The sequence below is a fragment of the Nymphalis io genome, chromosome 19, assembly GCF_905147045.1.
Source record: "Nymphalis io chromosome 19, ilAglIoxx1.1, whole genome shotgun sequence".
Classification (NCBI taxonomy): Eukaryota; Metazoa; Arthropoda; class Insecta; order Lepidoptera; family Nymphalidae; genus Nymphalis; species Nymphalis io.
The window spans coordinates 8,839,584-8,856,050 of record NC_065906.1 but is presented as its reverse complement, the minus strand read 5'-3'; the positions used below and the strand labels follow the sequence as shown (position 1 = coordinate 8,856,050).

The following is a 16,467-nucleotide window of genomic DNA, read 5'->3' as shown; positions in this document are numbered from 1 at the left end:
GACATATAATAAATAAATACCGTTACCTATAGCTTCGTAGTACTGTAGCTTTCACCCCTGATTTTTAATTTATATTGATATGTATACAATATTTTTTATATCTATAGCATACGTTATACTAATGTAAATATACACTATGACTGAGTTAAATAAAAAACGGTCAGCACCTTCGTCGAATAATAAAATGTATGTCATTTGTACTGAAGTTTAAAGTACAAAAAACTTTAATTCATGAAAAAAATGTATAAATATTAAACTTTATTTCTATTGTTTTCTAAGATGGTGGATAACATTCGGCATTCTCTGCGGAGGAACATTCTTAACTCGATTTTACAAAGTTTTAGAACCTGATCATGTTTGGTGAGTTTTGCATTTAACAAATATATTTCTTATATTATTAATACAGAGTATTATTATGTAATTGCGTTTTTTAAATACTAATCTGTAAAAGATTAAATATTAGAAATGAGTCAAAATACTATTGTTACAGTTGGGATGAAACACATTTTGGCAAAATGGCAAGTTGGTATATAAATCGAACACTCTTCTTTGATGTCCATCCTCCGCTTGGAAAGGTACTATTATTCAGCTTATATATATTGTTTAAAATTTAATTATAAATATGCTTTCCAAGCCATGGGAGTGTACACACTTCTTACTTCCATATTCTGGGCGGCTACTGACAATTTTCGACAGAAAAATATTTTATATACTGTCAACAATGGCAATATTATAAATAGTCGATAATATGTAAATAGATTTTCCTTTCATTAAATTCCAGTATTTTGTTTAATTTGTGTGCAATTAACATTAGAGTGATTAAATTTTAGATGCTCATAGCTTTGTCTGGAAAGTTGACTGGATATGATGGAACATTTCCTTTTGAAAAACCCGGTGACAAATATGATGGGGCTAGATATGAAGGCATGAGAATTGTAAGTTAAAATAATAATCCAATTGTACATTAATTAGATCCAGATATAAATAAACTGATCAAGACTAACGAAAAAAAAATTATTGACCATTTCCTAAGTTTATTAGAAAAGAAAAAGTATATATATTATAATAACATATTTTCTTAACTTGTTTATGCAAAAATATATTTCATTAATTTCTAAGATTGTAAAATACCACTGACTTAGTTTAAATGATGTAGAAGATTTAATGAAATTTATTTATTGAAATAACTAAATGTTACACAGACATAGATATACAAGTATATTTTTATGGCAAGTTTGTATTATGTATATTGTAATTACTTTGGGATAATGTTGAAAAAAAATTTATAAGTTCATTCTATTGATTTTAAAAAAACAAAAATTTACTCCATGTAAATAATGTCCAAAACTTGAAACTATATAGTTCGTACAAAGCAAGAGATATAATTAAAGTAACAGCCTCCAGTGGCCCAGTTAAATTCGTCAATCCCATTGATAGTGGCGTCAGCACACCCAGGAACCGCCGTGTACATTGGAGTTCAAATTAACATACAAAATGGTTTTTTTTTTCATCAAAAATGAGCTCCTCATTTTTTTTTACCTCAGCAGTGGGATTTTACTTTTACTGTAAATAATGTGCTTAAATATAAAAGTATCTTAGCAACCAAGCGTCACTCAGTTTTAATAATGAGTTAAAATTTATACTTATAAAAGTATCTTCTTTAAGGTCATTTAACTAATTAAAATTTATTATAAGGTTTAATAAAAACTTTTATTACAGTTTTGCACTACATTAGGAGCTCTAATAATTCCACTCACATTTTTAACAATGTGGGAGATGACTAAATCAATTGACTCCACTTTCATTGGAACATTACTTTTACTATGTGGTAAGCATTATGCCCTTAAATATTTGAATGCTACATTATATATGAGTTGAGATGGCATAGTTTTCAGAACATTTGAATCTTAACCTAAGGTTGTGGGTTTAAACCCAGGCAAGCCCCACTTAATTTGTGATTACAATTTATGTTATACTTTGTGTTAAAGGGAACATGTTGTTGTTAATAGTTGTTGTAAATAGTAATAAATGTAATTTATTATTAAATATTTACTGCACATAATATAACATGGATAAGAAGTTGGGCCTAATTTTCTATGACTGAGGATGTAATTTTTTCTTAACATGAATTTTTTCTTAAATAAAAATAAATGTTCATGCACACTGCATGATCAAGCAAATATTTCAGCATCTATTAATATGAATGAAAATACAAGCATTATTTTATTTTAATTGATCACATATATTTGACCCATGATTGTTTTTAAGAATCGTGCATGAGCACAATGTGCCACTTATCTATAGAGATTCTGCATGAACTAAGAGCAAATTATTTATTTAAGCGTTCGAAATTATTACAACTACCATCTGTGATAATTACAGCACTAGATGTCTGGTTCCTGAATATATTTTAGATGTTTTTGGCTAACAGTCCTAGAGATCACACATTGCACACAAACACAAGAACACACACTCAGCATTTTAAATGATGCTAAATTACAATGTTTAATAAAGATATTTATTAAACATAATATTCTTTGAAATTGTTTTTTCTAGTTTGCTATTCTTTTTGAATTAATAAACTTTTACTATTTTTTTAGATGTCGGCTTTTTGACTCTTAACAGATACATTTTGCTTGACCCAATTCTTTTATTTTTTATGAGCTGTTCAATGTATGGTGTGTTTAAGGTAAGCTTATTAATTTAATTTTAAACATACTAAAAAAAAAACAATTTTTAAAATTAAGATAATGATTTTTAGATAATTTTGTTTCCATTTCTGATGTGTATTAATTTATTTTGGGTAAACTAATTAATTATACTGCCTTCTCTACAGGTTCGATCGCTCACTGATTCTGGTCTAGAGCCATTTTGCACAAGAATGTTATGTTGGCAGTTATACTTGGGCGCTTCACTTGCTTGTACAATGTCTGTTAAATTTGTCGGTCTGTTTGTTGTTCTCTTCGTTGGTCTTCGAACTATTGCTGATTTGTGGAATGTGCTGGGTGACTTAACGAAGCCTGTGGTGAGTTGATTCTACCTAAAATATTGTATATAATAGTTATTAGTGTACGAAAAGTAATTAAATAAATAATACTTGTAATTCACAAAACACAGTCTAAATGTCTGTTTATTAACATTGGTAGAATAAGTGATAAAGATAATCTTATATTGACGAGTTTCCGACTCCGCAGTCATTAAATCTTTCCTTGGACAATGTTTTATTTTCTATAAAAAAAAAAATTAACAGTTAATAAATTTAAATCTTGTTGAAATCAATATCCCAAAAAAACATATTTATTTTAGTTAATGTCCTGTTTCAGAGTTTGACGATAAAGCATCTCATTGGCAGAAGCATTACTCTTATATTATGGCCAATTATACTGTATGTTTTCTTTTTCTGGATTCATCTAACGGTACTCAGTAAAAGGTAAGTGTTACACGATATAAAAAAAATCCACTTACGTTTTTCCGGTTTACATTTGTTACTACATAGTGGTGTAATTGCAATAAAACAAAACGCTCCATAAATGCCAATTCTATATTTGAAGAGTTAGCGCGATTCAGAAACATGCTTTTTATTCATGGAGCTGTTAACAATCACATTCGTTAATGTTAACTTTTTATGTTCAAATAAATATCCGTGTCATCTTCCGTGACAGAAGTTTTTTAGATTTTTATTAAATTAAAATATAGTTAATGATTGTCTTTGTAACACAGACTTGAATTACGTCAACAATGCTGACGTTAAGGAAGGTGGTTTAAAATACACGATGTCCTTCCGAAAAGTGATAACCGAATTTCAAGCTGAAATTGGGTACAAAGCTTAGTTTTGAAAGATAAGTTTCCAAATGTTGTTTGACACGTTTGAATAGTTTTCGAGATATTTAATTTTGCAAGTCATTTTACCGCACGGCTGTACCTTTATATGTATAATATGTAGTATAAGAAAAAAATAATCCACCGAGGCATGGATACAATACAACCATAAAATATCGAGTATAATTTATATTAAAATGTCCGGTATATTATGTATCTTTTTTATTATTCTAGTGGGAACGGGGATGGTTTCTACTCATCTGGTTTCCAAGCGCGTTTGGAAGGTAATAGCCTTCACAACGCTAGCGCACCTCGAGTTCTCGCTTATGGGGCCATCATCACTTTAAAGAACCACCGAACAGGTGGGGGGTATCTACACTCCCACCATCATCTGTACCCAGCCGGCGTAGGCGCGAGACAGCAACAGGTAAAGTATCTCTACCGGGGGACATGTATGGGGATAGGATATCGTCCGAGCAACCGTTTAAACCTGCGAAATTGTAACCGGTAGTCGGTACCCTCACGACAGACTTTCAAAGTTAATCCTCTGTGTTAATTTTATTATTTTAATTTAAAAAAATAAACTGGACGTGTCCGCCCGCAGATAACGACGTACACGCACAAGGACGACAACAACCGCTGGCAGGTGCGGGCGTGGGACGGCGCGGCGCGGGCGGGCGCGGTGCGCGTGCGCAGCGGCGACCTGCTGCGCCTCACGCACGCGCCCAGCGCGCGCAACCTGCACTCGCACCGCGAGCGCGCGCCGCTGTCGCACAAGCTGCTGCAGGTCACCGGCTACGGGGAGGTGAGCGCCCCGGCCGTCGATACACTTATTTATATCACGTTTTTATTATTGTATGTTTTTAATAATAAAGCTTAAACCTTTCGTCTGGTACGGCTTCGCTGGAAGTCCGGCTGGTGCGAAAGTTTGCTATCAATATTATTTATTTATTATATTTTCTTCTGATTCTGATCGGTTACTTTGCCAACGTTCAGAGCAAATATTAGTATATCAACCCTAATGTGTTGTAAACGAATTTTACTGGTGGTAGGGCTTTGTGCAAGCTCGTCTGGGTAGATCCCACCCACTCATCAGATATTCTGCCGCAAAACAGCAGTACTTGGTATTGTTGTGTTCCGGTTTGAAGGAGGAGTAATTTTCAATCAAAGCCGAAGATCGATCGGCAAAACTAACAAAATAATTATTCCAGGACGGCGTCGGCGATGCCAACGATGTGTGGAAGGTCATCATATCCGGTGGCAAAGATGGGGACGAAATTCAAACCGTTCGCAGCAAGATTATGTTTGTGCACTACTTGCAGGTAAGTACCATTTTAATATAGACTTTAACCATTATCGATGTGTATTAATTATATTTAAACATTATCGAGCTTAAAGTGCACTCAAATATTAAATATGTAGGCGTATCAGGTGATCGATGTGAGCGGATGTCCTCACCATCAGACATTACGTGTGGGCGATATGAGGGTACGGGTAACAGATAACAAATTCAGCATTACTCAAACGATTTACTAATAACTTTTAACACAATTATAATAACGAGTCGTAAGACAGTTTCTAGACGTGTTGTCTGTACAGCGACTGGCACTGAAGTGTCGTGGCTGGCACTGAAGTGGACGGTGGACGAGCATATGGGCCAACTGATGGTAAGTGGTCACCAACGCTCTTTTAGACATTGGCATTGTAAGAAATGTCAACCATCGCTTAAATAGCCAATGCGCCACCAACCTTAAATAAATTTACGACACTTAAATAAATTTATTTATCGAATAACTTAAATTTCATTGAAATTTGCAGGCGTGCGCTTTAACGACGACCGGGAAACAACTACCGAAGTGGGGCTTCGAACAGCAAGAGGTCGCGTGTAATCCTAATTTACGAGATAAAAACGCTCTTTGGAACGTCGAGGACAATATATTCGATCAGTGTTAGTATTGTTTTATATACAGCATAAATTAATATGTGGTATTAAGATCAACTATAATATATACGAGCAGGTTGGCGTGGTTGGTAGATACTTGCCTTTCACTTCGATGGTTGTGGGTTCAATTCCCATCCAGGACAGATATTTGTGTGCATGAACATGTCTGTTTGTCCTTAATCTGGGTGTAATTATCTATATAAGTATGTATTTATATAAGAAAAATAGTATATGTATTAAATCAGTTGTCTGGTTTCCATAGCACAAGCTTTGTACAAGCTTAATTTGGGGTCAGATGGCCGTGTGTGAAAAATGTCCCAGGATATTATTATTATTAATTAAATTTTAATGAACATCCTTGCGTCTGTTAAAACCTTGAGGCAACTTACCCACAAGCCGCAGATATAGATAAAGAAAATATTCAAATAACAGTAAACAGGATATCCTTGTTTAAATTTATATCTATTTTTAAATTTAATATCACATTAATTAACAATATTCTAACTCTTGATGTTGCTGAAAAACAAATCCGACTTCAAATAAAATTCGAATACTTACTAATTATTTTTTCACCCTTAGGGGTCGTATTTTTTCAAATTGAAATGGAACACGGAAAAGGCCTTCTTTTTTTGGAATCTGTTAAAAATAATGTTCATGACGACGAAATGTCTTCCCCAATTTAAAATAATGTGCCATTTATGGTCTGGTTTTAATAATTCCATATATAATATATATATATATTATTTATAACTTAATTTATTACAGTGCCAAAAATGAGCTTCGAAGTTTATGCATCGGGTTTCTTGGAACGCTTGTTCGAGTCTCATGCAGTGATGTTGCAGGGAAATGCTGGCCTTAAACCTAAGGAAGGGGAAGTCACCTCTCAACCCTGGCAGTGGCCCATTAATTATAGAGTAAGGAATTATGCGTGACATATTCTATCAATAATGTGGCATATTATGTATTATTTTATTTATAGAATAGAGTAGATAAACTTTATTAACAATATAAACATAAACATACTAATATATTATAGAAAACAACTGTAAGCTACTTCAGTAACAGCCTGTTAATGTCCCACTGCTGGGCTAAGGCCTCCTCTCCCTTTTGAGAAGAAGGTTTGGAGCTTATTCCACCACGCTGCTCCAATGCGGGTTGGTAGAATACACATGTGGCAGAATTTCAATGAAATTAGACACATGCAGGTTTCCTCACGATGTTTTCCTTCACCGTTAAGCACGAGATGAATTATAAACACAAATTAAGCACATGAAAATTCAGTGGTGCTTGCCCGGGTTTGAACCCACGATCATCGGTTAAGATTCACGCGTTCTTACCACTAGGCCATCTCGGCGTAAGCTACTTGAATAAAGTATATTTTGGTATAGCAAAATGAATCTGCAAAGGCGGTCTTCTTGCTTCCGGCTTTCTCAGACAACCTTTGATGAGAGTATTATTGAGCAAAAATGGGACATGTGTAATAAAACTTCTAAATAAACTATAAATACATACACTTACGTAAGATTATATACTGATAATATATACATGGATACCTAACCAGAATATATATTTTAAATATACTATAATAAAATATATTTATATATAATATGTATTTACTTTACTCAAGTGGTTGGAAGAAGTTAGTTCAACCAGGAACTTTTTTACAAATTACAGTTATTATTATAAGTATTAAATAATGATGCCTCTGTACTTAACTGTAGAAAATTTATACGTTTTTATTGTAAACTAGTTTGCGCCCGTGGCTTCATCTGCTTGCTGTGTTTATGTAACCTATATCCTTTCTGTACCCTTAAACTATTGTTGTTTTTTAATAAAAATAGCGTGATTTTTGTATTTGGTTGTTTTAAAACATAATCGCTTATTAGAAAAATTGTTTCAGGGTCAGTTTTTTTCAGGCAGTGCACACAGGATATACTTACTCGGCAATCCAGTCGTATGGTGGACCAATCTAGCATTTCTCGTCATATTCTTTATTGTTTTCATCTACAATTCCGTGAGAGAAAAACGTGCAAAAGCATTTGGAAAAACTATACAAGGTAACCTCATTTATTATATAAAATATAATATTTTTATTATTACGAGTCCCGGTCGAGTAACAGCCTTCGTTTGAAATGGCTATTTAAAAGTAATATTAACATATATTTGGTACCCAGAGAGCGGTGACGGCGCCCTGCTGAACGCGGCGGGCTGGAGCTTCACGGGCTGGGCGCTGCACTACGTGCCGTTCTGGGCCATGGGCCGCGTGCTCTACTTTCACCACTACTTCCCCGCGCTCGTGTTCAGCTCCATGCTCACTGGTACGACTATTTTTTTTTCACGCAGTGGAAACCTTCAGAAAGGTACCCAGCTCCCAAGGGGGGGGGAACTGGGATGAACGGGAACTTATGTGAGATTCTTACCCACTAAAACCACTGCTATGGCCGCCCTCGGCACGGATCGGAGACACTGCGGGATCGTGTTGATATAACGCATCCGCGGCCTATCTTTCGAGCTCCGGGTGTCGAGGCTGATGAGTAACTGACCTGTCCTAACAGGACAGTTAAAGTAAAAATATAAGTATTTTACATAATTTTATTGTTAAGGAAGTGGCATAGGATTCAGATATTGTAGTCATTTCGTTAATTTCGTTAAATCTAAATTTTGTAAACTTAAAGTGTAAGACCAATAAAATGGAACCAGTGCTGTCCTTGGAAAAAGATCACATCACATTAACTTGTATATATTTATTCATTTTCCAGGTATTCTCACAGTGTATTTACTGCGAAGCATTAGAAGTTACTTGAGCCAGGAATTGGGGAGAACGGTATACCAGTGTGCCATGGGTCTGGTGATATCAACTACCATATATAGTTTCTACTTGTTTTCGCCTCTCGCTTACGGTATGAACGGACCTCTGTCTAACGAACCCAACTCGACGATGACTGGATTAAAATGGCTGGAATCGTGGGAATTTTAAATAAAAATAGTATTAAATGTTGCAAGATATAAAATATTACGCATATCTGTATTTAAAGTACATATAATAATATATTTCCGTCCTTAATTTTAAGCAAAACATTGAGTATATTTATAAGATAACAAAAATACGTTAAAAAATATGATTTATGTTTACACTTTTTATACTTTTTTTTAAATAAAATAATAATTATAAACAGACAAAAAGTTTTTATTTCAATAATAAATCGAACGAATTACAAACAGACGCGATACAATTTTTATTATTAACTATCCCATAAACAGTTGGAAGTCCCGATATCGTACGTTACATAATAATGAATTACGAACCGTATAACTTTAAAGAAACGGGATTATATAATAATAATAATAAAGTATTTGTATATTAAGGTTTTGGAGCGCAACGTACATTCATATCTTTTTCATTTAACCATGGTCGTTCCCAAATTTCTGAATAGCTGTTGATAATTTTAGGTGGTTTCGTTATTATACAAGGAGGATTTATTGGTTCCATGTCAGTCGTGAGGAGGCACGTGGTTGGTAAAGCATCAAAATATATTCTTGTCAACGTTCCTGCGACCACTTGGGTTGTGACGTGTAGCAATTGTATTTCATGATGTCGATTGGAACCGATTTCTTGAAGATATTTATTAAGGGATTCCTTAGCCATGTCTTTGAATAATGGGGTGTCTGGATCTGCTACAGTTTCGCCGCCAGTAATTAATTCTATATCAGAAATTACCTATATATTATAATTTTTGGTGACCACTTACCATCAGGTGGCCCATATGCTCGTCCACCTTCCTATTCTATTCTATAAAAAAAAGAAACTTGTGGTCCATTCCTTGTCTATGGAAATAAAATCAATAATAAATAAATGATAATGCAAACTCAATAGAATCCTAAAGGTAAAATATTCCAATTGGGTTGAAGATCTTTGAAATAGTTTTATAAAACAATAAGTTCGTTTCAATAAAATGTGGAAAGCCGAGATGGCCCAGTGGTAAGAACGCGTGAATCTTAACCGATGATCGTGGATTCAAACCTAGGCAAGCACCACTGAATTATCATGTGCTTAATTTGTGATTAAAATTCATCTCGTACTTAACGATGAAGGAAAACATCGTGAGGAAACCTGCATGTGTCTAATGTCACTGAAATTCTGCTACATATGTATTCCACCAACCCACATTGGAGCAGCGTGGTGGAATAAGCTCTAAACCTTGTTAAAGAAAGAGAGAGGAGGCCTTAGCTCAGCAGCGAGACATTCACAGACTGTTTCTGTACTGCTGTGGAAAAAATAGTTCATCCCTTTATGTAGTTTAATACCTTTATTTAATTGTAACTCACCTCGTTGCTGTTAGCGAAACTCAAAATCATTATCACAAAAAAGATATAAACAAAAAAATTGTAATGCCACATATTTTAAAATTAAATTTGATTACAGAACGGTTAAAGATTGAAAACTAAACAAAGCATTTACGAGTGGGTACTTTTTAAACATTAGATTGATTCATTTATATTGATATGCAAGTGATATATATTCTCTTAAAACACTTAATTTGATGAAGTGTCATGATAAGATATAGATATAATTATAATTGTTTATTAATATTTTAAAAAGTTGCATAAAAAACAAACGAATAGATATTGAGGTTCAATACGCCGATTTCCGGTTAGAAGAATTACAGAGACAGAGTCCATTTGCTTGTCTATCTTCCTATTATAAATTTAGAGAGAAAAACAAGAGGCTGTCCAGAAGTACTGTAGGTTAAGTTAATGAGTATTTGTGATAAGATAGGTACCTATTATCGTGACTACCTATCTACCGTGCGACACTTGAATGCCAGAAGTTCATAAAATATATGGCGTGACGTCATTAGAAATCCCCTGTTGACGCCTTCCGATATTTAACCGAAATCAATTACGATTAATTTGTTGGCCTATAAAGTGCAGACTTTTGTTTTTACTATATCATAGAATAACCAAAGCACGCGAATGCGTGTAAAAATAAATAAATGGAACTGAAAGTGACGCATTTATACGTCTGTATTATTGTTACCATTAGTTTTTATACTACATATATAAATCGTATAGCATTAATTGTCACCGAGTTAACTGACATACACATTGCTCACAAGCAGCCTTGAGGCGGACTGTCAATAGACAATTTTAAGTACTTTTTATAGTTTCGACATATTCCTAACGACGTCGATGTTCGAGACTCTGTAGCCGACCAACATATTGTTCTCAATTAGCCTCCTGGCGCGCCTCTCGATCAACTCTAGAGCCTGAAGTTGGTACTTAGCAGAGCCGTCCCAAAGGTGAGAGCGGTACACTCTCTATACATAATCAAACATATAATTAATATGTATAGATTCAATTAGCATTTAACAATAATAAAGAGATAATGGTAATAAGAATAGGTGATTGGCGTAGAATAATAATAACTGGTTTGTAGCTACCCAAGCGGGCTTGCACATAGCTCAACCGCCAAGTAAATCATTTAGGTATTTTATATGATGATGTAAATAATATATGTACATGGGTGTCTGAAAACTTACATACCTACATATTATAATTTTAATGAAGCGTTACAAAGAAACTGATATCCTACTATTTTTATAAATACGAAATCGATGATATATCGATATATTTTTGTTACTTTTTGTTAAATCGATTGATTATTTGTAACATTCTTATTCACACATACACAACCATTCACTATTCTTTTATTTTATAATAATGAAAAAAATAGTTACCAAAATATATAATATAATTTATATTTTCAAAAACTTATATTATATATTTTTGTAACTATTTTTTTTTTACAAATTTGCGAACATATCGCTTTGTCAAAAAGAGCTGGACAGGCATTTCCAATAATTACATCTCAAAAAATTTGAATAAATTTATTTAATTCACCAAGGATGAAATATAATCGAATAATACATACGTATTGTACGTAGAAATAGTAATTTGGTACTAAATTAGTATCGAAAATTCAAGGGGGTTTTCTTCGATGCTGGTAAACTATGTGTAGCAGTTGTTCCTACGTCAACCCATGCGCGTCAATGATTTACACGAGGGTTGTATTTTTCTGATATGCTCCCAAGGTACTACATATATTTCTGAATAGCAGGCTAAGATATCGGCTGGATTTGCTATTACACATGGGGGATTCGCTGGTTTCATGTTCTTGGTAAGAATACAGTTTGTTGATGCGGCAATGAAGTTTATTCTAGTCACTGTTCCAGCAACGATTTGGGTCGTTACCCTATTTACTTGCAACACCTTATAAAGTCGCTGAGTTCCATTATTTTTAAGATACTTCGTAAGCGATTCTTCAGCCATTGCTTTATAAACAGGCTTATTCGGATTCTGTTCCTCCATTCCGCCCACATTATGTGGCTGAAATGTTATGTTATAGGTTTTTTGGTATCATAAAACGGTAACATCTATATTATTAAATAAAACCGCTCTTTTCTTAAGTCATATGTTGTTTAAATAATATAATTCATAATGAATGATAATAACAATGAATAAGTTGACATTTAAAATCTTTATCAAGCTTTTATAAAATGTCTGTACTGAAACGGATAAACTTTATCAACTTTACCTATAAAATATGTTGTTAAAGGAATGTTTTTTTAAGCAATGCTGTCTTTCAAATGTCAAATCAACGATAATAAAAAGAGTAAAATCTGTTTTTAACTAACTATATTCCACAGGCCATAGTTCCTATAATCAACACTATATTTCTACTATAGGCACTAAGCCATAATAAATACCAGCCAGGACCATCAGTGCGTGCACTATATTTCAAAGACCTACGTGAACATCTCGTCATAGAAACAACTACGCTGGGGTGTTCCGCCTCGAAATGGACGCGGTTAGGAGTATATATCTTCTACCGAGACAAATACATAAATTTGAGGACGCGACTACTAAAAACAAGTCACCAAGTTTTGCCGCCTCCTGAAATTTGCCCCCTAGGCCCGGCCCTTATCGGCCAATATCGGAAATCTGTCCTTGGTACATAAGACATCACTACCACAGTAAAACTAAGAACTATTTAATTTTACATTACTTACCTTACTGTTTAAATTGTTATTGTTTCCCAAACAACAATGAATGATGAAAAAAAAATTAATCAATGCAATGAAACCCTTCATTTTAAAATGTATGGTGAATTAAATAGCGTTATTCGGTCAATGTACGTTCTAAGAATAGAAAAAAATTAAAACATCTTCGGTTTATATAGGCGCATAGTAATAAACTTTACAAATGTAGTATGTGTAGAACTAATCATAATATTAATATAAATTTGCGTAAGTGTATATATCATTATAGCAAATTGGTCAGGGTATGATTTGATCTGTTTAGGTACATCTACATTAACGTAATTATTACTTTTTACGGTTTTTACGTCAGCATAAAACATAAACTTAAAATTTAATTGTTTTTGTAAAAAAATATATTTTAATGTAAATTAAAATTTTGATAAATTACAATTTATATGATTACAATGCATAACAGTTAAAAATAAGTAATACTTACTTGATTTCGTAAGGATATGAAAACTTAATCATTACTACAGCCATAAAGCAATACTTATAATTGTTATTCTCGGGTTCGAAGGGTAAGTGAGCATTGTGACTACAAAGACATGAAATCTTTGCACTACAATCCATCAATACAATATTCATTTATAACCAAAACTTGTATAATTTTTAATTACATCGTTCTACAATAAATTATTTCTTTAGTTATACCTGATTAACATAAAATATAACAAACATAAAAAAGTAAATCAATTTTCTATACATAATTTAAGCCTTTATAATTATAAAGCATGACTAAAATAAGAATAATTTTCTCAATTGTTGCATTATATCATAAAAAGGCAATTAATATTATAAGTAGGTTTTTTTTTATAAAATAGGTAAACAGGTGAACGGACAAATCGGCCACCTTATGGTAAGTGCCACCGTCCATAGACAATGGCGACACTCACTCACCCTTCACATCGGAACATAATAATACTAAGGTAAAAAAAGTAAGTAAGTAACAGCCTGTAAATGTCCCACTGCTGGGCTAAGGCCTCCTCTCCCTTTTTGAGGAGAAAGTTTGGAGCTTATTCCACCACGCTGCTCCATTGCGGGTTGGTGGAATACACATGTGGCAGAATTTCGATGAAATTAGACACATGCAGGTTTCCTCACGATGTTTTCCTTCACCGAAAAGCACGAGATGAATTATAAACAGAAATTAAGCACATGAAAATTCAGTGGTGCTTGCCCGGGCTTGAACCCACGGTAAATTAATCATGATAAAAACCCAAAGAGTTTGAGTTTGAGTAAGAAATTACCGTGGAATTCTCAGTAGCACCTGTAGCGATTTATGTTTGCGCACACGTGCACTATAATATGTCCCATGCATTTGGCTACTCGCGTTAGAGAATAGCCGACTTGGTCGCAATGTGTGACAATTTATTTCCGTCAATGGTTAAAATGGCGAAATTTAGACCGGAAAATTTTATTATTCTTCTACTACTACTTCGACATCGATTACTCAAAGAATCGTAGCTGAGGTTGCCTTGGGCTAACCCTCAAGAAGGCACACTTTGAGACTTTTGGGCATAGGCACACTCAATCAAAATACTTTGCACTTAATTAAGATAGGTACCCTTTACGCTTACTATACGTTTACTAAATGAGTTAAAAATGAAAAACGAATTAAGCTGGTTTCACTTGTCTGATTATTAAAACACGAAAGCACGTCAATTTCAAAAATAATTATTTATTATTTAATAAAAAACAGGTACCTGTTATTACTATAGTATAAATGTCGTGAGCGAACTTTACTACGCGTAAACTATTGTTTACCTACTTATGTATTTTCTTTAAGCTAGAAACAATTGAATCTATAGGTTGTTACTTGGTATTTAAAATTTATTTTTTAAGTCGGGTAGAGCTTTTAAAATTATGTAAAATGTGAGGTATTGAACCCCTATCTTCTATATGTAGCAAGCTCTCCGTCTGTATAATCTTTGCTACTAGCATGGATGTGTTGTTTTGCTAATATACATACACAATATAATTATGCATACGAATAAGCTAATAAGGATGCAAAATGTAAAGTGTGCACCTGTAGGTGTTACAAGTTGTTATAAAAAAAACTATTTTTCACTTCACGGCAATTCGTTATATTATTCTAATGATTATAATGAAATCTAAATTGTTTAATTGATAATATAATGGCTCGTCAATAGCTATCAAACAAAAAAAAATTATAAGCTTATGGACTTCGTGGAACAAACATAGTGCGAATAAACGTAATTATTTTATACTCTTTGATTCACCTTTGATTTAGTTATCTCAGTCGGATATATTCATACGGCCGTACCGTACTATACGGATTTAGTCGTCAAAAATTTATTATAGTGTGCGTGATAGTGCGCGCAAGTACGCGCGCCAGTGTATATGTAGGACTACCGATATAATAAAAAATACTCAAATTTATATATATTTAAATGTATTTTTATAAAAAAACAGTAATTAAATGCAATAATGCTTTCATAATTATAAACGATGTTTATCGGTTGATTACAACATACAATGTTTGTCATAGAAATATTTCTATCAAAATAATTAACATCATTATGGATTTACACATGTGGCACAGTATATTTATAACAATATAATATTGTTGGAAATATACTGTGATGCCACCTCAAGTATGCCAATTTTGTTAAAATTAAAACATTTTATTTTATTACATACATTTTTTTCAATTAAATTAAAGTATTTTTTTCTTTTTAAATTATGAGATCTACGGAAATGTACAAAATATTTTAATATAACATGAAAATATTTCTTTTTCGAAACTACTGAATCCTATTTATTATCAAGAATAAATTTTTAATTACTTGAAAAAATTTATTTTTCAAGAATTATTCTTAAAATAGTTGTTTATGGTAGCATAATGTTTTATACAAAATTTTGAGTCTGGCCACTTTGTGTAAAATATCTGACATAAAAAAATATAATTACAAATGGCGTTTACGTAGAATAGACAGATGTGTTCACGGCCACGATGGGCGATGATTCTTTGATATTACGAGAAGATGGTTATATACGTATGATCTTTCCTGTTACTTCATTGACGTATCACAGTAATTTAAACATAATAATAGTGACGACTGATGAAGGCCGTGTACACGTTTTGGATGTTAACTCTGGTGTGATTCTTCAATCCTCTTGTCTATCAGCGGGTAAGCTTTTAATATTTTTTTCTGTAATATAATTTCTCAGTTGGCGTTTTTAAATAATAGTACTCTATAAGAAACATATATATGTAGGGTTTTATGCTTGGTCTACCTTAATTATCCGTGCCCTACATTGTCTTACTTTGACAGCTCTCAGTAAACAATTCTGATTATATTGGATTGTTGCTTATCGCAAAACACCGGCTATCGGTATAATAGTGTATTTCCGTTATGTTTTTAGACGATGGGGGAATTTTGGGTGTGGAATATGCATCAGGAGCCGACAGGGTTTTCGTCTGGGACAATAGTGGGGTCGGCGCTAGAACCGACTACAATGGTGTGTTACTCCTCCACACCGCCTTACAACGACCCTTGTTTTCTTCTCAGCCTGATAGCCATGTTAAAATTGAACTTGTCTTATCTGAGGTTTGTAATCCATTCATTTGAAAGATGCATAAAA

General features: G+C 33.3%; 2 protein-coding genes across 3 annotated transcripts in view; both read left to right on the top strand.

Annotated features, from left to right (window-relative positions):
• Nucleotides 1–27: 27 nt before the first annotated feature.
• LOC126776095 (protein O-mannosyl-transferase 2) lies at nt 28–8,859 on the top strand. 2 transcript variants are annotated; one of them, XM_050498380.1, is made up of 16 exons: nt 28–186; nt 280–360; nt 491–575; nt 831–935; nt 1,720–1,828; nt 2,601–2,689; nt 2,837–3,025; nt 3,324–3,430; nt 4,054–4,246; nt 4,424–4,624; nt 5,031–5,141; nt 5,638–5,767; nt 6,527–6,675; nt 7,662–7,818; nt 7,936–8,079; nt 8,521–8,859. In XM_050498380.1, the coding sequence occupies exons 1-16, from the start codon at nt 137–139 to the stop codon at nt 8,736–8,738; spliced, it is 2,118 nt and encodes a 705-aa protein (XP_050354337.1). In that variant the 5' UTR covers nt 28–136; the 3' UTR covers nt 8,739–8,859. The 2 variants fall into 2 exon arrangements, with proteins under 2 accessions (XP_050354337.1, XP_050354338.1); XM_050498381.1 differs by lacking the exons at nt 28–186; nt 280–360; nt 491–575 and adding an exon at nt 654–750.
• A 6,951-nt stretch (nt 8,860–15,810) lies between these two features.
• Nucleotides 15,811–16,467, top strand: part of LOC126776082 (baculoviral IAP repeat-containing protein 6) — a 33,653-nt gene continuing 32,996 nt past the window's right edge. The window contains exons 1-2 of the mRNA XM_050498356.1: nt 15,811–16,013; nt 16,249–16,433. Coding sequence (XP_050354313.1) covers nt 15,836–16,013; nt 16,249–16,433 — 363 coding nt within the window. The 5' untranslated portion in view covers nt 15,811–15,835. The remainder of the gene's footprint in view (nt 16,014–16,248; nt 16,434–16,467) is intronic.

Excerpts from the sequence above, each read along its gene's own strand:
- LOC126776095 (XM_050498380.1), top strand. The coding sequence starts at position 137 with ATGACTGAGTTAAATAAAAAACGGTCAGCACCTTCGTCGAATAATAAA. Across the intron at positions 3,431-4,053 it reads CTAACGGTACTCAGTAAAAG|TGGGAACGGGGATGGTTTCT; the intron begins GTAAGTGTTACA and ends TTATTATTCTAG. Across the intron at positions 7,819-7,935 it reads ATTTGGAAAAACTATACAAG|AGAGCGGTGACGGCGCCCTG; the intron begins GTAACCTCATTT and ends TTTGGTACCCAG.